At 38.7% G+C, this 26,933-nt stretch overlaps 1 protein-coding gene across 5 annotated transcripts in view; it reads right to left on the reverse strand.

The window, feature by feature from the left end:
• IDE (insulin degrading enzyme) overlaps nucleotides 1-26,933 on the reverse strand; it is a 127,265-nt gene that overhangs the window by 17,908 nt on the left and 82,424 nt on the right. For 4 of the 5 annotated variants that reach the window (XM_072739510.1, XM_072739512.1, XM_072739513.1 and 1 more), the window contains 6 exons: nucleotides 26,639-26,741; nucleotides 24,032-24,154; nucleotides 8,574-8,656; nucleotides 4,914-5,058; nucleotides 2,299-2,409; nucleotides 1,279-1,399 (listed from right to left, as the gene is read on the reverse strand). In XM_072739510.1, the coding sequence (XP_072595611.1) occupies nucleotides 1,279-1,399; nucleotides 2,299-2,409; nucleotides 4,914-5,058; nucleotides 8,574-8,656; nucleotides 24,032-24,154; nucleotides 26,639-26,741 (686 nt within the window). Of the gene's footprint in view, nucleotides 1-1,278; nucleotides 1,400-2,298; nucleotides 2,410-4,270; nucleotides 4,416-4,913; nucleotides 5,059-8,573; nucleotides 8,657-24,031; nucleotides 24,155-26,638; nucleotides 26,742-26,933 lie in introns of all 5 variants that reach the window. The other variant, XM_072739511.1, reaches the window with a different exon arrangement.

Here is a 26,933-nt window from a genome sequence, read left to right on the forward strand (position 1 = left end):
GCTCAACCACTGAGCCACCCAGGCGTCCCTGTGGGTCTTCTTTTTTTTTTTTAAAGGTAAAATACTCGCTATTAACTAGACATGACTCAAACATTTTGCAAAGTATATTAACTGTCTGGATTAAAAATGCATTAGTTCTAATTAATGAATTTTATAATCTTTATGCCTACTCATTGAGGTATAACTAATAAAATAATGACTGTCAATACTTTGCTCTGAAGTATTGTCACTAAAGACACATCAAAAGCATTATACTTACATAGTAAGTATAAGTAAGGACTTGTCATAAAAAGTCATTAAAAATTCAACAGTAGGGATCCCTGGGTGGCGCAGCAGTTTAGCGCCTGCCTTTGGCCCAGGACGCGATCCTGGAGACCCGGGATCGAATCCCACGTCGGGCTCCCGGTGCATGGAGCCTGCTTCTCCCTCTGCCTGTGTGTCTCTACCTCCTCTCTCTCTCTCTGTGACTATCATAAAAAAAAAATAAAAAAAAAAAAATTCAACAGTATTCTTCTACTGCTGAGTATGTGGGGGGAAAAGATTAGTTGATAAAGTAATGCTGAGAAGTAAAACAGATAAAACAACAAAGGGTACTATCAGTCTACATTCTTTCTAATAAAACAATCCTGCGGTAATTTCATTCCATTCAACAGGCATTCGTTAGACACATACTGAGGACATACTATTACACTAAATACCAACTGAAGTGGATAAAAGGAAGGCATAATCACTGTCCTCAAGGAATTTAGGACTTTCAAGCAAAACCTCTGAAAACTAGATTTAAGATTTTAGAAAAAAAACAATAGAGGAGGACTCTTTAGGCTACACATTTTCTAGTTTTTGAACAGATTGAAAGATGCTTGAGCACTCTTTCTGCATAAGACTTTCAAACTCAGCCCTTTTATCCTCTTCTGAAAATTTCAATATTAAGAAGGTTAAGTAAAAAAAAAAAAAAAGAAGAAGGTTAAGTATTTTGGTCAAACCCTTTAGTCACCTACAGAAATCTATGAACAGCAATAACTAACTGCTATGGGTCCAGACTGAAAGCAACAAATGTGGCTATACTACCTGAATACAAAAGCCACTTCAAAAAAAAAACAAACAAAACAAAAGCCACTTCAAAGGCTACTGCGGTTTTTATTTAAAAAACAAAAAAATTGCACAGCTGGCTTCAATAAAACTATAAGTTATTAGAAAGCATAAACACTAGATAATCAGTATAAATCAAAATGATTTTAGAAAAAAATGAAGAAGTTATACGTAGAGAAAGAGTCTTACCATCCAGGGCTTCTTTTAATTCATCTTTAGTCCAGGCCACTTCAGTCATCAGCAAACGGAGGTAGTACATGGCGTGTTGGTGAGGCTGCTCAGCTCGGAAATTGTTAAGAGATCGCATATACTAGGTAAAGAGAGACATGGGTTCATTAATTTTAGAAGTTCTTTTAAAATCATTTAAAAAGATCAACTATAATCAAACTATTTTGCATGAATCCTGCGTTACTGGGATGCAGGAATATTTGCTTCTTTTTCCTTTTTGAAGTGAGGTAATTTAGAATGGAGCTTACTTGAATACTCTCTGATCCTTAAATTAAAGGGCATATGTTCTCTTCATCTGGGCTGCTGCTTTTCCCCAGCATCTGACATGTATTCTAAGTGTCTTCACTATGGGATATCTTTCACCCCTCAGAAAGTCGCTCCCAGTTATCAGGGCCTCCAGGTATCCTTTCATTCTGTACCATAAAGCCATTCCAAGAGTCCCTATAAGCAAGCAGCAGGTCCATGTACATATATAAAATATTTGATCTTCATCTGATAACTATACTTGAAAATGATCATTTTTCTTTTGGTGTAGGTCACAGTTTGGCTTTCAAAATAGCTATCCATCCAGTATTTCCATTATTGGACCAACTGTGAGTTGAGTTTAAGTGGAAGACACGTCAAGCCTAAACAGCCCACCCTAACATAGCAATGTTCTCACAGCAGTCTGCAGAATCATGTGTCCTCCTGAAATGGAGGGTGATAAAACTTCCAAGGCAGCCCTCACAGCCACTAGGTCTACCTCAGGCTTCTGTCTGAAAGTCAGTGCTGCAACCTTCCCAGCTCTTGAGGGCCAGGGGTCCCTGAGTCTCCCAGGCTCACTTTCTGGGTAGAGTATAGAACTTAGCAAAGACAGGTGAGAGGACTGCCATAGGGTTAGTAGTGCTCTTCCTCCTCTCCTCTTAAGAATATTCATAGTAAGGCAAAATTACCACCTTAGGAACAACAACAAGATTATAAAAATGAGTTGAGAAAACTTACTGCCTCTTTGATAATTTCAAATCTTTTTTCATCAATCTCGAAGGTAGCCATTTTCTCAATGATCTTCTTTAGCAAAATTGGCTGCTTGTCATTGTAACCTTTCACCGAGAGCTATAAAGAAGAGGTCAGGGTATTAGAAGTCTAAAAATAGCACGAAAAAACGTCCAAATAAACACCGTAAACTTGATTTTTTAAACAATGACACTATTCCAAAGCCAGGTATATTAAAATGAAAGTGAAGTAAGAAATTCAATTAATTTATCTTCTCATATTTTTTTTATAAATACAGTTTAACTTAGGAAGAGAACATTAGCCATCTTTATCTACTAATAACCCAAAAGCCTAATTTTGTTATTCCTAAACAAAGTCAACAGTAGGAAAACTCACCTGATGCCAAACTACAGCAGAACACACATCATCAAAATTCAAGTTCTCATTAAGCCAAAACTAATTGCAGAATGTGTTTTAAGTTTAATCTTCAAAAATAATTTCTAAAGAATGGCAGGCTTAAGGTTTTTATAGCCATGGTAAGAAGATAAAAATTACAGGTAGTATCATCTAGCCAACTGTTAGGTATGTCTCAAAATTGTTTATGTTTAAATATTTTTTAAAAATCACCTTTGGCAAAATCGGGTGGTGCCAACTGTGTGTGTCTGTGGTATTTTTGTAGTATCTTGCCATTTTTGTCATTCAATGCTGCCCCAAAAGAATTCATACATCTCACCACTTGCTTGTTGGATGAGTTTTCCTGATTTATCAAAAACCAATGGCAAAACAGATGTATTCTGAAGACACACTGTCTGTACTATCAGGATTTGTGGGACAACTTACTTGAATAGTCTCCAAAAGCATAACATGGAAAGCAGGGGATGCCTATTATTATATTTCCACATGGTGGCACCCACAGCATTACCGGATACACTGCAACTGGAATACCTATGAAAGCCTCTACCTTGGACAAAATGATAGGCAAGAACCTCAGCAGGAGTGAAGGTCATTATCGGCCATGGAGAGCACATCATGTACCATGGGAACTAGACTGACAACTAGCAGAAAGCTCATTCTTAAAGCTCATAAAAGTTATTTACTTTAATATGTTACTACAACTCAATAGCAACAAATAAACAACAAATGATTACTTTTCTACTTGAAGTTTATTGTGATCTCTGAGCTTCCAATTTCCCTAAACTCTGAAAATGGTTAGTTATGTACCCTCTTATATATTAAGTGAAAGCTATCAGAAATTTTACTTGTGAAAAAAAAGAAAGTACTGCAAAATAAAATTTTAAAACCCTAAAACCTTTTGTATAAGAATTTATAAAGAGGAGTACACAGCACATGCTCTCATTTTAGTTGTTACTAATACATACAATATTTTTTCAAGAAAAGTGAAGATGAATGTGTGCACCACAGAAGGAATGTTAATTTGGAAAGTAGATAAAGGTTTGAAAACACATCAGAAATAGTTTCAGGAGAAACAATCTAGTTATTTATTGGGATGTTTTAAAAGTAGTTAATGGTGCATGCTACAAAATAAATTAAATGAAAACATCAAACGTATTTGAACACAGGAGCTTTCTAGTGCGGTTAGCAAAAATAAAGGAAGCTTATATAGGAGTAACTAACATTCAAGCACCACAACAATAACTACAGATATTTTTCACTTACAGATGTTAATACACCCAAGCACATGGAAAGAACAACATGTTTCCAGTATTAATACATTAAACATCTCGAGCAGAGGAACATGCAAATAACTGTAGCACACATACATGTTCACAAGTGGCACTAAACTCTACTGGATCATCCATTAGTGCAACTAATACTAATTTGAGTTCTTCAATTATTAAAAAGGTGCAAGGAAAAAACCATCAACCTTCTTGTTTAAAAATGCAGAAGTTAATAGTTTTCCCAAGCTCAACATAATGCTTAAACGGTGTGGCGCCTTTTCTTTGATTTTCATTTTACTTACAAGTATTGCATTCATTCCTGATGCAATGCCATAGCTCAAACCTGAGAGGCGTGCTGCATATGTATACTCTTTTAAATCATCCTTCAATAACCTGATAAACAGGTATGTCATGTTGCAATGGAGAGGATCAGCATAAATGTAGCGACTAACAAAAAGAAAAACAAAAGAAATGCTTTGATACCTCAAGCAGTGGCATGGTAATGAAGAAACATGACCGAAGAGTATGGATATGCAGCCTCATGATCTGAATTTCTAGGGAAACAGAACAGGCCAACCTTATGTTTTACAATGGCAGGAAGACATCATTCTGTCATCAAAGACCAAGATTTCATATATAGAATTGATGAGATCTAAACCTAAATCGGGGTCCAATTTTGTTTGAGGAGAAAAATATGACAATCTGATGAAAGATGTTAAAAAAAAAAAAAAACAACAGAAATCAAGGAAAATTTGCATCATGTGAATGTAATCACTGAATACTTAGAATTAAGAGCTGACTTAAAAATTAAATGATGAGAAAATATAATTAGCCATAAATATTTTTCAAAAAGAAATTAAACTCATACCCTCAATCAAAAACGCTTCCATCAAATCAATATAAAAAATGTTGATGAGTGGAAGGCTCTAAGACATGGGTACTTACATACATCCCATAGATGGTATTTTGGAGGTCATAGCTCAAGCCTGCTAGCTCTGCTGCATATGCATACTCGTTGAGTGAGTCTTTGAGGAGCTCAAGGTACAAATAGGCCATGTTACAGTGCAAGGGGTCCACATAAGCAAATGGGCTGGAAGAAAACGTTGACAGTAAAATAGCTGATTTATTACTTCCCGATGTGATATGGCCTTTCGAGATGGATCAAGAAACTGAACATCAGTTAATATAATTTCCTGAAGATATGGTTTGAATTCTTAGTGCTTAAATTTTTTGCCTCCTGAATCTGTTCTCAGGAGGCAAAAATTACATGATGTCTGAAAAAGAAGTCTGAAATATGCCATGTGTGCTGGTGGTGGTGAAGAGGGAGAAGTAATTGTTTACCCCAGATGGTGTGGCCAGACTGACAAGCTGGAAATGCAGGGCAGGTAAGGAGTGGGAACAGGCCAGAGGGAATGCCTGCCTTGAAGCTAATACAAGGAGGCATGGAGGGGCACCTGGCTGGCTCAGTCTGTGAAGCATGTGACTCTTGATCTCGGGGTCATGAGCTCCAGTCCTACACTGGATATAGAGATTACTTAAAATGAAAAAATAAATATATTTATTTTTAAAGATTCTATTTATTCATTTGAGAGAGAGACAGGAAAGCAAACATGAGCAGGGGAAAGGGAGAAGCAGATTCTCCACTGAGCGCAGAGCCTGACAGACATGGGGCTCAATCCCAGGACCCTGAGATCATGACCTAAGGTGAAGGCAGATACCCAACCAGCTGAGCCACCAGGTGCCCCTGAAAAAATCAATAAAAAAAAAAAGGGAGGCATGGCTGACAGAGCTCATCCGGCATTAGCATGTCCTCCTCCCTCAGAACAAGCCATACCCTTGGTGAATGAATATGAGACTCTCATGAATATGAGACTGAGAAGTCTGTGTGCTGTGATTTTTGAACTTAAATAAGAAAAACGGAGACATGTGAAATGTTAGCTCATCTCTGAGTTTCCCCCCAAACCAAGAAAGCTACAGCACTGTCCCTAAAATAATTGATAATTCCCACCATACAAGGGCAGACAGAGCCAGGAAAAAATACTAAAATTAAAAAAAAAACTTAAGAAGAGCAACTAAAATGAGGAAACAAGTCAGAGAGTGCAAGAGCTAAATAGGACACAGAGATTACCTAACTTAAATCATTTCCCAAATAAGAAACACAGCTTTTCACATGTCACCTGGACTGATAGTGGCAGAATTAGGATTCAATTCTGTCACTGCAGAACACAAGTCAAGTGCAAGTGACCTACTCATTTGATTATATGACACTGCTTACCTTGATGATAAGTTAAAAGTCATTCACTCAACAAATGTGTATCACATGCTTATTACTGTAATAGACGTAAGCATGTATGGATCAGAAGAGCCTAGTGTTAGGTTCTTCTCTAGGTACTAGAAATAAGTAACAAATTAGGCAGTCACTGACCTCTAGAATTTAACAGTCTAGCTGGAGGAAAGAATAAATTTTAATATATCAAGTGGGGATAGTGCTATGAAAAAAATTAAGCAGGGTAAGAGGAATAGGAGTGAAGGGTGGTGGTAGTAAGATGGGAAGATTGCTAATTTACTTAAGATAGTTAATCAGCATCTCTCTCATAGGTGACATCTAGGCCTAGACCTGAAAGAAGCAAAAGAGTAAGTTCTGGGGATACGTGGGTAGGGCAGGTTGAGGAAATAGCCAGTGTAAAGAACCTAAACCCAGGTCCTGCTTGGACCTGTCATTTGTTTGACAGCAAATTAGAGTTTCACTCTATCTATAGCACAGTAAATATAACTAATGTACTGACAGCAAAGCCAACAATTTTATCAAAGCTGATAATGAAGCAAAAAATAGAAGAGGCTTACCCATTTTGAGAATTAAAATCAGAGATAATTCTGTTAACTATATAAACATTCTCCATCTGGAAAATCTAAATGGATGCTCTGTTACTGAATTTTTTTTTAAAGTACTATGTTATATACATGACAACACATTTCCTTCTTTAGGCAAACAGCAGCTCAGAAACTCACAGTACAATTCACAAAAGCAAAATTATCAAATTAAAGAGAATCTAGGAAGGGCTTAGCCCCATAGGAACCTATGTGCTGTTCTTAGGTGGAAGTGAAAAACCAGAAAAAGACAAGTCTGGGAGCTCAAAGCCACATGGTTCAAGCTTAAAGTGCAATTCCGAGAATTGTCCTAAAATGCTGCACACCCAGTAGCTATGCTGGTGAGCTATAAAAGAGAAGATGATTCAGTTGCAATACTTAAATTCTGGTTCATTTGTTAATGAAAATATATAATTTTGTATTCAGGTGCTATATGCTTAGATATGGATCAGAGTTTTTAAAACTGTAAGTATGCATAATATAATCCTATTTCTGAAAATACTAAAAGGTGTACACGTACAGAAAACTTCTAGAAGAATATACAAGAAACCTAACAATGTGAGCTCTAGGAAGACCGAACATGGAGAGGGACTTTTGGGAAGCAGACATTTTTAATTCTAAGAACTGCACTGGACAGTTTAGAGAATAAAAAAATACCAAATGGTCTCTCAAAAGATATCATAAAGAAATTCATAGTCATAGAAGTTATATGGCAAAGTGGTGACAAGCTGCTTGGAATGTTACAAATACCACTCTGAATACCCAAAAAATAAAACCAGCTTTGTAATGTTCTCTACCAACAATAAGCCACAACCAGATAGTTCATGTTTCCTGTGAAAAGTAAACAATCTCAGCACAGCTCCAGATAAATCCATGATTCTTGGGTTATAAAATACAGTGTTTACACCCCTACAAGCTCAGCCATACATGTTGGGTGAAACACTAATTTTCTATTTAGAGTTTCTTTTTCCCTTTTCTAAAACATTTAAAATGCATTTAGTTTTAATTTCATGTCAAGACTATCAAATAAAAATTAGTGGAGATTATTACAGGATGATAGGTTTATTTCCTACACACACCACTGAATTTTAAATAAAAATGACAAAGTATAAACTTTCAAAGTAAAATTTGAACTAGATGATATACTTTATTATATAAACAAATAAAAGGAGACAGAGATGAACCGTAAATTTACACTGAGAAATCATTCCAACAGTATTATTCATAAATGTTACTAAGCATGTTCTTTTTAATTAAATCATTTTTAAGTCAACCACGCCAGGAACAGAGAAAATAGTATCTAAGAGCTTCAGATGTTTAAAGGCTGGAAAAGACTCAAATCATTTAGTAACTACTACCTCCTCCTCTGGGCAAGTTTCAGGAATACAAAACCAAAACTACAACAGAAAACAGCCTGAATTATTTAAATATTTCCTGACTGAAACTTCTGGGCAAGTCTACAGCTTCCCCAGACTCCAAAGTCCTAAAGGCCAGGAAAATCCTCCTAATCGCTAACATAAATCATGTCAGTTAAACGGTTTGCTCAGTGCAAAGGAAGAATTGACAACCTTGACTTTTACAATATACCTTACCACCAGCAGCCTTCCCTGATCCAGGCAATGTAACTCTAGTTTCTTTAATTTCTACACATGGATCTTCACGGAAGCAAAGAAATTTTTTAGGAATGTGATTGTTGACTTTTATAAGAAACTTTGTAACTAGATTCATTTTACATACCTGAAAAATTCAAAGTTGAGACAAGCCTTTGGCAAGAAAAACTTATCATCTTGTTTGAACCAGAGTTTGCTCATAGCTGTATCCTGTGATGGAGAAATGAATTGGTTAATGAAATATGGGGCACATTTGGCAAAAAAGTTCAATCAAATCACTCTTCAAGAGTAAGAGGCAATGCTGAGGGTTTCATGGCTTTGAAGCATACTCAGAGGACCACCAGGTGGGAAGGTGAAGAGAGAAAACTGCCGATGCTGGTAGCAGAGAGAAATCACCCTTCTGTCTTCTCTGAGTGAGGGAAATGAGGACATAGCAGAGGAAGAGAGAGACTGGAGAAGCCAATACCAACTGTCCTGTCTCTGTCTTTCTGAACACTGGGAGGCAGACAGAGGAGTCCTTAGAAGGTGTGGCAGCCGGCCTCCAAGGTGGGCTACAGCAATCCCTGCCTGTTGCCATTCACAATCCTGGATAGTCATTTCTCCCACAATGAACCAGGATTGGTCTATGTGACCAACAGGCGATGACAGAAGCGACGAGATTAGGTTCCAAAAGATACTGAGGCTTCCATCCTGATCACCCACTTTCTCTCTTGAATCACTCACTTTGGAGGAAGCCAGCTTGCAAATCAAACAACTCTACTGAGAGGTCCATGTAGTGAACTAAGGCCTGCCAACAACCACACAACTGAATTTAGGAGAAAACTCTTCAGCCCTGATTGAGCCTTCAGAGGCTGAAGCCCCAGTCAACAGCTTGACTACAACCTAGTAAGAACCCCTAAGCCAGAATTACCCACTAAGCTACTTCCAGATTACTGACCTTCAGAAATTACATGGAGATAAAAAAAATGTTTTTAGTTGCTAAATTTTGGAGGAATTTGTTATGTAATAATAGATTGCATGGCCAAACATGAACAAATAAGCCACTATTTAAACTCTCTACTTCACTCATACTGTATTTAAAATTCTTGAGGGTGCCTGGGTAGCTCAGTTGGTTAAGTGTCTGCCTTTGGCTCAGGTCATGATCTGAGCAGGGCTCCCTGCTCCTCAGAGAGTCTGATCTCCCTCTCCCTCTCTCTCCCTGCTCATGCATGCTCTCTCTCAAATAAATAAAATCTTTAAAAAGAAAATAAAAATAATAAAACTCTTGAAACTCTGACAAGAGATATAAATGTTTTTACTTTGAGAAGACCTATTTAAAACAAATGAATAATAGGAGAGGTAAACAAGCTCTCTTTGAATCGCCTAACCTATAGCTCATTAAAATGTAATTTTTTTCTTCCAAATTTTGAATTTAAATTCTGCTTAGTTAACATACAGTGCAATATTAGTTTCAGAAGGAGAATTCAGAGATTCATCAGTTACATATAACATCCAATGCTCATCATAACAAGGGCCCTCATAATACCCATCATCCATCTCCCCTATCCCCCACTTCCCTCCCTCCATCAACCCTCAGTCTGTTCTCGATTCTTAAAGAATCTCTTATAGTATGGGGCACCTGGGTGGCTCAGTGGTGGAGCATCCGCCTTTGGCTCAGGCTGTGATCCTGGGATCAAGTCCTGTATTAGGCTCCCTGTAGGGAGCCTGCTTCTCCCTCTACCTATGTCTCTGTGTCTCTCACAAATAAATAAATAAAATCTTAAAAAAAAAAAAAAAAGAATCTCTTACAGTTTGTTTCCCTCTTTTTTTCTCCCCCTTCCCCCATATATTCATCTGTTTTGTTTCTAAAATTTCACATATGAGTGAAATCATATGGTATTTGTCTTTCTCTATTTCACTTATTAGCATAATACTTATGTCCATCCACTTTTTGCAAATGACAAGATTTCATTCTTTTTGATGGCTGAGTAATATTTCATTGTGTGTGTATATGTATGTATGTACATATATATGTATATATATGTGTATGTATATGCCACATCTTCTTTACCATTCATCAGTCAATGGATGGACATTTGGGCTCTCTCCATAGTTTGGCTACTGTTGGTAATGTTGCTATAAATATCCAGGTGCATGTATCCCTTCAAATCTGTATTTTTGTATCCTTTGGGTAAATAGTAGTGCTATTGTTGGATTAGAGGGTAGTTCTATTTTTAACTCATTGAGGAACCTCCATCTGATTTTCCACAGTGGCTGCACCAGTTTGCATTCCCACCAACAGCGTAAGACTGTTACCCTTTCTCCACATCCCTACCAACACCTGTTGTTTCTTGTGTTGTTAATGTTAGCCATTCTAACAAGTGTGAGGTATCATCTCATTGTGGTTTTGGTTTGAATTTCCCTGATGATGAGTGATGTTGAGGATTTTTTCATGTGTCTGTTGGCCATTTATAAATGCCTTCTTTGCAAAAATGTCTATCCGTGTTTTCTGCCCATTTCTTAACTGGATTTGTTTTCTAGGTGTTAAGTTTGATTAAGTTCTTTATAGATTTTGAATACTAACCCTTCATCAGATATATCTTTGCAAATATCGTTTCCCATTCCATAGACTGCCTTTTAGTTTTGTTGAATGCTGTGCAGAAGCTTTTAATCCTGATGAAGTTCCAATAGATCATTTCTGCTTGTTTCCCTTGCCTCTGGCGATGCGTCCAGCAAGAAGTTGCTGCAGCCGAGGTCAAAGAGATTGCTGCCCGCGTTCTCCTCTAGGATTCGGATGGTTTTCTGTCTCACATTTAAGTCTTTATCCATTTTTAGTTTATTTTTTGTGTAAGGTATAAGAAAGCAGTCCAGTGTTACTCTTCTGCATGTGGCTGTCCAGTTTTCCCAACACCATTTGTTAAAGAGACTATCCTTTTTCCAACAGATACTCTTTCCTGCTTCATTGAAGATTAGCTGACCAGAGTTGAGGGTCCCTTTCTGGGTTTTGTATTCTGTTCCATTGAACTCTGTGTCTGTTTTGTGCTATCACAATGTCTTAATGACTACAGCTTTGTAATACAGCGTGATGTCCAGAATAATGATGCCTCTAGCTTTGCTTTTCTTTTTCAAGGCTGCTTTGGCTATTTGGGGTCTTTTGTGGTTCTGTACAGATTATAGGATTGCCTGTTCTGTCTCTGTGAAAAGTGCTGGTGGCATTTTGATAGGGATTATATTAAATGTGTAGACTTCTTTGGGTAACAATGTCTGCATGAAGATAGAATGTTTTCCCATTTCTTTGTGAACTCTTTAATTTCTTTCTTAAGTGTTCTATAGTTTTCAGAATATAGATCTTTTACCCCTTTGGTTAAGTTTATTCCTAGGTATCTTATGATTTTTGGTGTGATTGTAAATGGGATCGAGTCCTTGATTTCTTTTTCTGCTTTGTTACTGGTGTATAGAAATGCAACAAATTTCTGTACACTGATTTTATATCCCGTGACTTTGTTAAATTCATGTATTAATTCTAGCAAATTTTTGGCAGAGTCTTTGGGTTTTCTACAGAGTATCATATCATCTGCAAATAGTGAAAGTCTGACTTGCTCCTTGCTCATTTGGATGCCTTTTCTTTCTTTTTTATTGTCTTGATTGCCAAGACTCAGATTTCCAGTACTATGTTAAATAGTCTTCCTCCTGACCACAGAGGAAAAGCTCTTAGTTTTTCCCCATTGGGGACAGCTGTGGGTTTTTTGTATATGGCTTTTATGATATTGAGATGTTTCATCTGTACCTACTTTGTTGAGGGTTTTTATCAAGAATGAATGCTGTATTTTGTCAAATGCTTCTTCTGCATCTATTAATAGAATCATATGGTTCTTATCCTTTCTTTTATTGACATGGTGCATCACACTGATTGATTTGCGAATACTGAACCACCTCTGCAGCCAAGGAATAAATCCCACTTGATCGCTGTGAATGATTCTTTTAATATACTGTTGGATACAATTTGCTAATATCTTGAGAATTTTTTCATCCATGTTTATCAGAAATAATGGCACTTTTTAGTGGGTTCTTTGGTTTTGGAATCAAGATAATGTTAGCTTCATAGAAGTTATTAGGAAGTTTTCCTTTCATTTCTATTTTATGAAACAGTTTGAGAAAAGGTATTAACTCTTCTTTAAATGTCTGGTAGGATTCCCCTAGGAAGCCATCTACCCTGGACTTTTGTTTGTTGGGGATACTCGATGACTAATTTCAATGTTGATTATGGATCTGTTCAGATTTTCTATTTCTTCCTGTTTCAGTTTTGGTAGTTAGTATGTTTCTAAAAATTTGTCCATTTCTTCCAGATTGCCCAGTTTGTTGACATATAATTTTTCATAATATTCTCTTAAGATTATTTGTATTTCTGTGGTGTTTTGTGATTGTTCCTCTTTCATTTATGATTTTACTTCTTTGGGTCTTTTCTCTTTTCTTCTCAGTAAGTATGGCTAGGGGTTTATCAATTTTATTTAGTCTTTCAAAGAACTAGCTCTTAGGGGAGGAGGAGGGTCAAGATGGCAGAAGAGTAGGGTCCCCAAGTCACCTATCCCCACCAAATTACACAGATAACTTTCAAATCATCCTGAAAACCTATGAATTCGGCCTGAGATTTAAAGAGAGAAGAGCGGGAATGCTACAGTGAGAAGAGTTGGCGCTTCTATCAAGGTAGGAAGACGGAAAAAAAAAAAAAAAAAGAAAGAAATAAAAAGCATCCAAGGGGAAAGGCACTCCCAGGGAGCTCGGGCAGGATCCCAGGAGGGATGGGGATGCCCGCAGGTTCCCAGGGACACTAACAGAGGGCCTGTGCCCTGGGGGAGAGCGCGCCACACCCCGCGGCTGAGCTCCCTAAAGGGCTGCAGCCAACGCCCCGGGGCCGGGGAGCGGCTCGGGCTGCAGCTCCACTTGGAGGGGGCTGCACGATTCCAGCCGCGCAGGCCTGTGAGCCCAGGGCAACACAGCCCAGGATCCTGCACTCTGGGACAGGCGGAGGCCAGGAGGTGACAGGACCCTCCTGCCGCTGGGGCGGCTCCAAGCTGTGCAGATTGGCGCTCCCGCCCCGGGGGCATCCAGGCCCCTACAGACTGAGAGCTGCGGTAGTTATGGCAGGAGCTGACTCCAGGGCTGGAAAGCTGGCCGCGGCCACTGTTGTTGTTACTCCTGGGGCCTCACAGGACAAACAACCCCCACTGAACCTCACAGTGGCCTCACAGGATAAACAGGATAAACAATTCCCACTGAGCCCTGCACCAGGCAGGGGGCTGAGCAGCAACCCCAAGTGCTAACACCTGAGAATCAGCACAGCAGGCCCCTCCCCCAGAAGACCAGCTAGACAGGGGAAAAGCAAGTTATTGATCAAGCAGCACTGGAAAGTTCTAGTGGAAGTCGAGGGATTTACAGTATATAGAATCAGAGGATACTCCCCCTTGTTTTTTGTTTTCTGTTTGCTTCCCCCCTCTTTTTTTTCTCTTTTTCTTTTCTTTTTTCTCTTATTTTTCTACTTTTCCCAGTACAACTTGTTTTTGGCCACTCTGCACTAAGCAAAAGGACTAGAAGGAAAAACTCACCTCAAAAGAAAGAATCAGAAACAGTCCTCTCTCCCACAGAGTAACAAAATTTGGATTACAATTCAATATCAGAAAGGCAATTCAGAAGCACAATTGTAAAGCTACTGGAGGCTCTAGAAAAAAGCATAAAGGACTCAAGAGACTTCATGACTGCAGAATTTAGATCTAATCAGGCAGAAATTAAAAATCAATTAAATGAGATGCAATCCAAACTAGAGGTCCTAACGATGAGGGTTTAATGAGGTAGAAGAACGAGTGAGTGACATAGAAGGCAAGTAGATGGCAAAGAGGGAAACTGAGGAAAAAAGAGAAAAACAATTAAAAGATCATGAGGATAGGTTAAGGATAAATGACAGCCTCAGAAGGAAAAATCTACGTTTAATTGGGGTTCCCAAGGGCATCGAAAGGGACAGAGGTCCAAAATATGTATTTGAACAAATCATAGCTGAAAACTTTCCTAATCTGGGAAGGGAAACAGGCATTCAGATCCAGGAAATAGAGAGATTCCCCCCTAAAATCAATAAAAACCGCTCAACACCTCGACATTTAATAGTGAAGCTTGTAAATTCAAAAGATAAAGAGAAGATCCTTAAAGCAGCGAGAGACAAGAAATCTCTAACTTGTATGGGGAGAACTATTAGATTAACAGCAGACCTCTCCACAGAGACCTGGCAGGCCAGAAAGGGCTGGCAGGATATATTCAGGGTCCTAAATGAGAAGAACATGCAGCAAAGAATACTTTATCCAGCAAGGCTCTCATTCAGAATAGAAGGAGAGATAAAGAGCTTCCAAGATAGGCAGAAACTGAAAGAATATGTAACCACCAAACTAGTTCTCCAAGAAATATTAAGGGGGACTCTGCAATAGAAAGAGGAAGTCCAAGGGAACAATCCACAGAAACAGGGACTGAATAGGTATCATGATGACACTAAATTCATATCTTTCAATAGTAACTCTGAACGTGAATGGGCTTAATGACCCCATCAAAAGGCGCAGGTAAAAAATAAAGGTGCAGGGTTTCAGACTGGATAAGAAAGCAAGACCCATCTATTTGCTGTCTACAAGAGACTCCTTTTAGACATAAGGACACCTACAGCCTGAAAATAAAAGGTTGGAGAACCATTTACCATTCAAATGACCCTCAAAAGAAAGCAAGGGTAGCCATCCTTATATCAGATAAACTAAAATTTACCCCGAAGACTATGGTGAGAGATGAAGAGGGACACTATCTCATACTTAAAGGATCTATCCAACAAGAGGACTTAACAATCATCAACATTTATGCCCCAAATGTGGGAGCTGCCAAGTGTATCAATCAATTAATAACTAAAGTTAAGACATACTTAGATAATAATACACTTATACTTGGTGACTTCAATCTAGCACTTTCTATACTCGACAGGTGTTCTAGGCCAACATCTCCAAAGAAACAAGAGCTTTAAATGATACACTGGACCAGATGGATTTCACAGATATTTACAGAACTTTACATCCAAATGCAACTGAACACACATTCTTCTCAAGTGCATATGGAACTTTCTCCAGAATAGACCACATACTGGGTCACAAATCAGGTCTTAACTGATACCAAAAGATTGGGATCGTCCCCTGCATATTTTCAGACCATAATGCTTTGAAATTAGAACTAAATCACAAGAAGTTTGGAAGGATTTCAAGCACATGGAAGTTAAGAACCATCCTGCTAAAAGCTGAAAGGGTCAACCAGGAAATTAGAGAAGAATTAAAAAGATTCATGGAAACTAATGAGAATGAAGATACACCGTTCAAAATCTTTGGGATACAACAAAAGTAGTCCTGAGGGGGAAATACATCGCAATCAATACAAGCATCCATCCAAAAACTGGAAAGAACTCAAATACAAAAGCTAACCTTGCACCTAAAAGAGCTGGAGAAAAAACAGCAAATAGATCCTACACCCAGAAGAAGAGAGTTAATAAAGATTCGAGCAGAACTCAATGAAATAGAGACCAGAAGAGCTGTGGAACAGATTAACAAAACCAGGAGTTGGTTCTTTGAAAGAATTAATAAGCTGGATAAACCATTAGCCAGACTTATTAAAAAGAAGAAAGAAAAGACTCAAATTAATAAAATCATGAATGAGAAGAAGAGATCACCACCAACACCAAGGAAGTACAAACGATTTTAAAAACATATTATGAGCAGCTATACGCCAATAAATTAGGCAACCTAGGAGAAATGGATGCATTTCTGGAAAACCACATACTATCAAAACTAGAACAGGAAGAAATAGAAAACCTGAACAGGCCAATAACCAGGGAGGAAATTGAAGCAGTCATTAAAAACCTCCCAAGACACAACAGTCCAGGGCCAGATGGCTTCCCAGGGGAATTCTATCGAACGTTTAAAGAAGAAACCATACCTACTCTACTAAAGCTGTTTTCGGAAAGATAGAGATGGAATACTTCCAAACTCGTTCTATGAGGCCAGCATCACCTTAATTCCAAAACCAAAGACCCCACCAAAAAGGAGAATTATAGACCAATATCCCTGATGAACATGGATACAAAAATTCTCAACAAGATACTAGCCAACACGATCCAACAATACATTCAGAAGATTATTCACCATGACCAAGTGGGATTTATCCCTGCGATGCAAGGCTGGTTCAACATCATAAAGCAATGTGATTGATCATATCAGCAAGAGAAAAACCAAGAACCATATGATCCTCTCAATAGATGCAGAGAAAGCATTTGACAAAATACATCATCCATTCCTGATCAAAACTCTTCAGAGTGTAGGGATAGAGGGAACATTCCTCAATATATTAAAAGCCATCTGTGAAAAGCCCACAGCAAATATCATTCTCAATGGGGAAAAACTGAGAGCCTTTCCCCTAAGATCAGGAACATGACAGGGATGTCTACTCTCACCACTGCTACAACATAGTACTAGAAGTCCAAGCCTCAGCAATCAGGCAACAAAAAGAAATAAAAGACATTCAAATTGGCAAAGAAGTCAAACTCTCCATCTTCACAGATGACATGATACTGTACCTAGAAAACCCAAAAGACTCCACCCCAAGATTGCTGGAACTCATACAGCAATTCGGCAATGTGACAGGATACAAAATCAATGCCCAGAAATCAGTGGCATTTCTATATACTAACAATGAGACTGAAGAAAGAGAAATTAAGGAGTCAATCCCATTTACAATTGCACCCAAAAGCATAAGATACCTAGGAATAAACCTAACCAAAGAGGTAAAGGATCTATACCCTAAAAAAACTACAGAACACTTCTGAAAGAAATTGAGTAAGACACAAAGAGATGGAAACATATTCCATGCTCATGGACTGGAAGAACTAATATTGTGAAAATGTCAATGCTACCCAGGGCAATTTACACATTTATTGCAATCCCTATCAAAATACCATGGACTTTCTTCAGAGAGTTGGAACAAATAATCTTGAGATTTGTGTGGAATCAGAAAAGACCCCAAGCAGCCAGGGGAATATTGACAAAACCAGAGCTGGGGGTATCACAATGCCAGATTTCAGGTTGTACTACAACGCTGTAATCATCAAGACAGTGTGGTACTGGAACAAAGACAGACACATAGATCAGTGGAACAGAATAGAGAACCCAGAAATGGGCCCTCAATTCTATGGTCAACTAATATTGACAAAGGAGGAAAGACTATCCATTGGAAAAAAGACAGTCTCTTCAATAAATGGTGCTGGGAAAACTGGACATCGACATGTAGTAGAATGAAACTGGACCATTCTCTCACACCATACACAAAGATAAACTCAAAATCGATGAAAGATCTAAATGTGAGACAAGATTCCATCAAAATCCTAGAGAAGAACACAGGTGACACCCTTTTTGAACTTGGCCACAGTAACTTCTTTCAAGATACCTACATGAAGGCAAGAGAAACAAAAGCAAAAATGAACTATTGGGACTTCATCAAGATAAGAAGCTTTGCACAGCAAAAGATACAGTCAACAAAACTAAAAGACAACCTACAGAATGGGAGAAAATATTTGCAAATGACGTATCAGATAAAGGGCTAGTTTCCAAGATCTATAAAGAAGTTATTAAACTCAACAGCAAAGAAACAATTCAATCATGAAATGGGCAAAACATGAACAGAAATCTCAAAGAGGAAGACAGAGACATGGCCAAAAAGCACATGAGAAAATGCTCCGCATCACTGGCCATCAGGGAAATACAAATCAAAACCACAATGAGGGCAGCCCTGGTGGCGCAGTGGTTTGGCGCCGCCTGCAGCCTGGGGTGTGATCCTGGAGATCCGGGATCGAGTCCCACATCGGGCTCCCTGCATGGAGCTTGCTTCTTCTCCCTCTGCCTGTGTCTCTGCCTCTCTCTCTCTCTGTGTCTATGAATAAATAAATAAAATCTTAAAAAAACAAAAACAAAACAACAACAACAACAAAAAACAAAACCACAATGAGATACCAGCTCACACCAGTGAGAATGGGGAAAATTAACAAGGTAGAAAACAACAAATGTTGGAGAGGATGTGGAGAAAGGGGAACCCTCTTGCACTGTTGGTGGGAATGTGAACTGTGCAGCCACTCTGGAAAAATGTGTGGGGGTTCCTCAAAGAGTTAAAAATAGACCTGCCCTGTGACCCAGGAATTGCACTGCTGGGGATTTACCCCAAAGATACAGATGCAGTGAAACACCAGGACACCTGCACCCCGATGTTTATAGCAGCAATGTCCACAATAGCCAAACTGTGAAAGGAGCCTCGGTGTCCACTGAAAGATGAATGGATAAAGATGTGGTCTATGTATATAATGGAATATTACTCAGCCATTAGAAATGACAAATACTCACCATTTGCTTCGACGTGGATGGACCTGGAGGGTATTATGCTGAGTGAAATAAGTCAATCGGAGAAGGACAAACATTATATGGTCTAATTCATTTGGGGAATATAAAAAATAGTGAAAGGGAATAAATGGGAAAGGAGAAAAAATGAGTGGGTAATACCAGAAAGGGAGACAGAACATGAGAGACTCCTAACTCTAGGAAACGAACAAGGGGTGGTGGAAAGGGAGGTGGGCGGGGGGTGGGGGTGACTGGGTGACGGGCACTAAGCAGGGCACTTGATGGGATGAGCACTGGGTGTTACACTATATGTTGGCAAATTGAACTCCAATTAAAAAAATATATGTAAAAAAATAAATAAATAAAAGAATTAGCTCTTAGGGATGCCTGAGTGGCTCAGTGGTTGAGTGTCTATCTTTGGTTCAGGGCATGATCCCGGGGTCCTCAGATCGTGTCCCAGGTCCGGCTCCAAATAGGGAAGCCTGCTTCTCCCTTTGCCTATGTCTCTGCCTTTCTTGTGTCTCTCATGAATAAATAAAATCTAAAAACAAAACAAAACAAAACAAAAAAAACCCAAAGGACTAGCTCTTAGTTTCGTTGATCTGTTCTGGTTTTCTCTGTTTGTTTAGAATCTTTATTTCCCTTCTTCTGCTGGCTTTAGGCTTTATTTGCTGCTCCTTTTCTAGCTCCTTTGGGTGTAATGTAAGGTTGTGTATTTGAGATTTTTCTTACCTTTTTTTTTTTTTTTTTAAGATTTTATTTATTTGAGAGAGAGAGGAAGAGAATGAGCAGGGTAAGGGATAATAGAGGGAGAAGCAGATTCCCTGATGAGCAGGGAGCCTGATTTGGGGCTCATTCCCAGAACTCTGGAATTATGACCAGATGCTTAACCAACTGAGCCACCCAAGCCCCAAGACTTTTGTGTTGCAAGACTTTTCTTGCTTCTTGAAGAAGGCCTATATTGTAATATACTTCCCTCTTAGGACTGCCTTTGCTACATCCCAAAAGTTTTGGATGTTTTCATTTTCATTTGCTTCCATATACTTCTTTATTTCTTCTTTAATTTCCTGGTTAATCTATTCATTCTTTTAGTAGTTCGTTCATTCTTTAACCTCCATGTATTTGTGGTCTTTCCAAATTTTTTTCTTGTGGTTTAATTCAGGTTTCATAGCATTGTGGCCTGAAAATATGCATGGGATGAACTTGAACATTTTTTACTTGTTGAGGGCTGATCTGTGACCCACAATGTAATCTATTCTAGAGTATGTTCCATGTACACTCGAAAAGAATGTGTATTTTGCTGCTTTAGAATGAGAAGTTCTGAATGTATCTGTTAAGTCCATCTGGTCCAGCAATCATTCAAAGCCATTATTTCCTTGATTTTCTGCTTAGAAGATCTGTCCATCGTTGTGAATGGGGTGTTAAAGTCCCCTACTAATATTGTATTATTATCAATGACTTGATGTTTGTTATTAATTGACATATATTTGGGTGCTCCTAAGCTGGGGGCATAAATATTTACAATTGTTATATCTTATTGATGGAAAGACTCCTTAATTAGGATATAATGCCCTTCATCTCTTATTAGTCTGTTTTATAATCTAGTTTGTCTGACAGAAGTATGGATACTCTGGCTTCCTTTAACATACATTAGCATGAGAGATGGTTCTCCACACCCTCACTTTCAATCTGCAGGTGTCTTTAGGTCTAAATGGAGTCTCTTGCAAGCAGCATATAGATGGGTCTTGTTTTTTTAACCATTCTGATACCCTAGGTCTTTTAATTGGAGCATTTAGTCTGCTTACATTCAGAGTAACTATTGAAAGTTATGAATTTAGTGCCATTGTATTATCTGTAAAGTTGCTCTTCCTGTAGACTGTCTCTGTTCCTTTCTAGTCTTTGTTACTTTTGGTCTCTCTTTCCTGCTCAATGGGTCCCCTTTAATATTTCTTGCAGGGCTGGTTTAGTGGTCATGAACTCCTTTCATTTTTGTTTGTCTGGTAAACTCTTTATCTCTCCTTCCCTTCTGAATGACAGCCTTACTGGATAAAGTGTTCTTAGTTGTGTATTTTTCCATTTTTCCAGCTGTATATTCACCATGCTGAATATATCCTGCCATTCATTTCTGGACTACCAAATTTCTGTGGACAGATCTGCTGTGAACCTGATCTATCTTCTCTTTTAAGTTAAGGGCTTTATCCCCTTGCTTCCAGAATTCTTTCCTTGTCTGTGTATTTTGTGAATCTGACTATGATATGTCTAGGTGGTCTTTGTTGAATTTAATGGTAGTTCTTTGGGCTTCTTGGATTTCAATATCTGTTTCCTTCCCCAGATTAGGAAAGTTTTCAGTTAATTTGCTCAAGTATACTTTCTGCCCCTTTTTCTCTATCATCTTCTAGGACTTCTATGTTAGGAATGTTATTACGTTTTAAAAGTTGTTGAGTTCCCTAAGTCTACCTTTGTGATCCAATACTTTTCTTTCCCTTTTCAGCCTCATTATTTTCCATAATTCTATCTTCTGTGTCACTGATTTATTCCTCTGCTTCATTCATCCCTGTTATGGCATCCATTTGGGTTTGCATCTCAGTTTTAGCATTTTTAATTTCGGTCTGACTAGATTTCAGACTAGATCTTTTACCTCTGCAGTAAGAGATTCTCTAGTGTCTTCTAAGCTTTTTTCAGCCCAGGTAGTATTCTTATAATTGTTTTAAATTCTAGTTCAGATATCTTATATATGGATTAAATCCCTGGCTGTTACTTCTACTTTCTGTTCTTTCTTTTAGGGTTTGTTCCATCTTGTCATTTTTGTTTTTTAAATATTTTAATTATTTATTCACAAGAGACCCAGAGAGAGAGGCAGAGACATAGGCAGAGGGAGAAGCAGGGTCCATGCAGGGAGCCTGATGTGGGACCTGATCCCAGAACTCCAGGATCATGCCCTGAGCCAAAGGCAGATGCTCAACCACTGAGCTACCCAGGCATCCCCATTTTGTCATTTTGTCCAGAAAAAAACCAAACAACAAGAAACTAGATCCTACGTGTGTTTTGGTCTGCTTGTCAAAAGAAGCTAGATCCTATTTCCCCTAGAGTTGAAGCTCTGCAGCACTTTATGATCAGTAGACTTTGGTACATGCAAGGGATTTGTGCTGGTCTTCTGGGAGAAGGGCCTGTTGGGCTCATTCTCAGGCCTTATAGAGATGCATCTGCATGGTGGTGATGGTATGGGTGGCCTTGGTTTAAGTGGCTCCAATCTCCAGTTGGTGGCATTGTTTAGTTCCTTGAGATCAGTCAGTTTTGAAAGGTGGTGAAGGGGGTAGGAAAAAATGGCTTCACTCTGCTCTCTCATCCCTGGACGGGAAAGCTCGTGCCCACCACTATTCAGGAAGCCCTCAGAGAAGAGCAAACAGTCACTCCTCTTATGCCCCAGCTTCCATCAGATCCCTGCCTTCACCCTGTGTCTGAGATGTTCTATCTCAGAGCACAGCTAGGCTTCTAAACTCCAAATTTTAGGGACTCTCATAACACCATCCCATGCTGATCCTCTTGGTGTCTCCCTGCTTTTGCTGCTTGTGGCCAGCCCCAGGAAGGCCAGGCCCAGGAAAGCAGTCACAGGACCACAAAGCAGTTCAGAGTTTATGGCAAAGCAGAGCCAAAAGCCAGCACCAAGACTCCTTGCCCTCAGGTGGTGTCCCTGCTCCTATCCCTGAGAACAGTGCAGCATGTTGGTGCCATTCTTTCTTCTGTCCATGGAGAGGCCTTGCAGCTACTCTTAAATACACTCCAAACAGGAGAATGGTTTCCCCTTGCAATCCAGAGGATCACCAGACTATCTGCTCCCTCCTTCCCCACAGGAGCACTACCAAGCCAGGTACAACCCCAGTGGTGACAGACTTCTAAAACTTCAGATTTTTGTGCTCCACTGCTTGCAGTAGTCTCCATAAGCAGGGCTCCCTCCCTTCCTCAGCCCCCACAGTTCTTATCACCCCCAAATCAATTCTACAGCTCCTACCCTCCATGATTCTACTTGTGGCCTTGCAGTTTTGTTCTCTTAGTCCTCAGATTGGTTTCCTGGGTGTTCAGAATGATCTGATACTTATCTAGCTATGTTTGTGGGACAAGGCAAGCTTAAGTCCCCCTCTCCTCTACCTTCTTAACTCCCCCTTAAAATGTCATTTTTAAAGGAAAATAATTGTCTAGTTAATAATCTAGTTGCCTGAGGGGCACTTGGGTGGCTCAGTGATTGAGTATCTGCCTTTGACTCAGGTCATGATCCCAGGGTCCTGGGATCAAGTTCCACATCAGGCTCCCCATGGGCAGCCTGGTTCTCCCTCTGCCTATGTCTATGCCTCTTTCTCTGTGTCTCTCATGAATAAATAAATAAAATCTTAAAAAAAAAATCTACTTGCTTGAGATAAATTAAATTCCAAGTTTCTAAATCCTAACTCTCATCTCATTGAATTAATCTGAATGTTAGGTACTTTGAAGAAAAGAAAAAGAAAGATGTAGGTCTATGGTGGTGAGTTTAGAAAGAGAATATAGGAAAGAGGATGTACAGTATAATTTGATCCATTTTACTACACAATTTACTCAAGGTATGAAAATAATGACACAAAAAGAACATTCTGAAAAAGAAAAAAAAAAGCCCCATTTCTCAATCACTCTTCTCATTGGCTTATTAACTTCTTAAATTCCTTGTGCTCATCAACTTCCTAAAGCCATTCTGACAAATTGAGAATTATTTTCATGGGCAGGAAATCCAACTACTTCCCTTAGATATGCTGTCTTCCAGGATTTAGAAATTCTTTTTATCTCTAACGTTCATGATGCAGCACAAATCTACTTCCTAAATAGGTCTTCAGTGACTATGGAAAGTAGCCTGTTAATTTTCAGTAGATTTGTGGTTGTAGTCCAGACTTTTTTTGTTTTCTTTAAAGAAAACCATACCCTAGATTCTAAATTTAGTAATTCATTTGCTTTAACTTTTCTAGCCTTTCAATATTCCTTGCAGTTATTCTCTCTACAACTTTCTGGTAGCTCTTAGGATATGAGTCCCCAAAACCAACATAGTACCAAATGTAAGAAATCATCTCTCCAGTCCCTTCTGTGTAATAGTACATGTATTCCCTAAATTTAAAAATCACCAATTATAACATGTTACCTTAATAAGAGAAGGGTATGGTGTTGCTTCTTTTTCTAATGATAAAATCTCAAAATTTGTAGGAATAAATTCATTCTTCGTTGGAAGTTTAAATTTTCCATTCAGGTCAGCATTTTGCCATTTCTGGATGAATAACAAAAAAAACACAAAAGCAATTAAAGTTGAATTCAAAAGTTTAAATTAGTCCCCTTGCTTAATATCTAGGCAAATATTAAGCAGATTAATGTCACACAGCTTTTCTTTTCTATTCCCAAGATCCACTGATGGCTATTCATGAAACTTGAGCTAGTCTCTCTGTTACTAATCAAGATTTTGTACTTATTTATCTTTCCTTTTTACATATTTCCAAAATGACCAGCTGAGGTTAAGGGACAATCTGAGACTACAGAACTCTAAGAGGTTACTTGGTCCTTATGAAGATCACATTGGCTCTAGCTCCTTAAAGAAGAAAGAATAATCTGTACAGGGATATATGCCTGCAACTGATAGGTAATAGATTATTTACAGAAGGATTAAACTTTCAGCTGCACTAAGTTATTTGCATGTATGGCATGAAAGCTAGACTAAAGGGGCTTCTTTCACTTCAGGGCTTCTCCTTAAGGCCTGGTCCACAATACTCCCAGATGACCATGTGAACTTTCAAGAGAATCAGTGATTCAAGTATAAAGTCAAGAACAAAGTGGAGTCTTAAGTCTGGATTTTGCAACAGGGTTGATACAACTTGCAGGTTGGATGTGTTCCATGGGCTAGTTCCAAAAGCTAAGTGGGACAGATCACAGGTCAGTGATTGTTGGACTCTTCAAGACTTTTCATTATTTAAAAAAAGAAAAAAAGAAAGAAAATGAGTAGGAAATATCAGTGAGGGTGACAGAACATGAGAGACTCCTAACTCTGGGAAACGAACAAGAGGTAGTGTAAGGGAGGTGGGCAGGGGGGTTGGGGAAACTGGGTGACGGGGGCACTTGATGGGATGGGCACTGGGTGATATGCTGTATGTTGGCAAACCGAACTCCAATAAAAAAAAAAAAAGACTTAACAGGAAAAAAAAAAAAAAACCAACACCCAACTGCCAATAATCCCGGGTTCAGTAATTTGGTCTCCAGATGATCTAGCACAGCCTTGAAGCTTCTGCAGGTTCTATTCTGGTCCCTGAGTTTTTTGGCACTGGGACAGTGGGGATGTTGGCCTTATCATTTATGAGTAGCAATTGAAGTCTCCCAAATGGCTGCATAGTAGGGGCTGGGAAACATGTAGTAAACAATTTCACTGCTGAACTCCCAGATAAATTTGGGTTGTTTTTAATTAAGTAAGCTCTATGCCCAACATGGGGCTTCTTGAATTCGCAATCCTGAGATCAAGAGTCCTATGTTCCACTAAGCCAGTCAGGAGCAACCCCCCCCCCAAGATAAATTTGTTTTAAAAAAATTCTCAAAAAAAAAAAATAATAATAAAAATAAATAAATAAATAAATAAATAAATAAATAAATAAATAAATAATAAAAATAAAAATAAAATAAATTCTCATTCAGCTGGGCGCCTGGCCCAGTCAGTTAAGTGCCCAGCTCTTGGTTTAGGCTCAGGTCATGATCTCAGGATTGTGAGATCAAGCCCCACATTGGGCTCTTTCTCTTTCTCTCTCCCCCTCCCTCAGCCCCTCCCTCAACTTGTGTGCTCTCTCTCTAAAATAAATTTAAAAATTAAAAAAAAAAAAAAATCCCATTCGGAACAGGTTTGTTGTCTGTCATGAGAGTTTGGTAAATAAGGATTCTCTTCTGTTTTAGGATTAATTCATGGGAGATTAGCATTGCTCACAGTTTAGCTATATGGATATTTTCATATACAAAAGAGCTCCAGTGATCTCCTTCTGTGTTGTGAACAGGTCAGAGAAGTACCAGCAATGATTTTCTTAAATTATTTCTTCTTTTTTCTGTAAATGTCCATTACTTGTGTGTAACCAGAATCTAGTCAGAGCAAGGCTTTCTGGTGTCTTCCATGAATAAAGGACACAATCTCAAAGATACAGTGACAATGAAAACCAAAAAGAAAAAGTACTAGACATGTAGAGAAGACTCAAACAAGATCTAGACTACTGAATAGGGTAACATGCTATCTAAACACACCTGTTTTGAAACAAATTCTAATTCCCTTACCTCAACAAAAAGAGCAATGAGACAATACAAGGCATACAACATAGCACCTCCTAAAGTGAAGACACTGTGAATCCTAGAGACTGTTCCCTCAGCACAACCATGAGGCTTCTGGTGCCCTGTATTTGTCTTTCATGATCTCTACTTCCATCTCTTGTCTGTTTTGGTAGCTTTGCTTCTCTGTGTACTTTGGACTTCAATGACTACATGTACTATGTACTTTGCATGAGACTGGAAGTCTGCTTTTAGCCCTGCTGGCGTAACAGTCACAAGTGAAGGTGGCCATAGTGCCATTTCTTCATGCAGAAACTTTAGCTCTCTATCTTCTTACTTTGCTCAGGACAGTACAAACAGCCATGGGCCATCACTCTCTACACTCTGGGCCGGGAGTTGGTTGATCTAGAGAGCTCATGCTCTATCGCTCACAAGTCAAGTTTATTCACAGATGTGTAAGCCTTACCTTAATGACTTCGTCTGGTACAGCTTCTTGCTTGTACTGGGTTCCATACCACTCTTCTGTGCGATCAGTCTTTCCTTCAAAAGACTTGGAAACTATTGCAACCCTAAAGGTAAGTGAAAAAAAAAAAAAAAGTCCTATAAACTCATGATGTATACATACTTTTATAGAACATGACTCATGAAAATGTAAATAACACCAAAGAACATGGTGGGCTTCTAAATCTCAGTAAATCTGATAATGCTTAGTCAAAACAGGCAATGAAGTATAGAGGTTTCTGACCATAGTCTCTGTTATC

This window comes from Vulpes vulpes, chromosome 15 (assembly GCF_048418805.1).
Source record: "Vulpes vulpes isolate BD-2025 chromosome 15, VulVul3, whole genome shotgun sequence".
Classification (NCBI taxonomy): Eukaryota; Metazoa; Chordata; class Mammalia; order Carnivora; family Canidae; genus Vulpes; species Vulpes vulpes.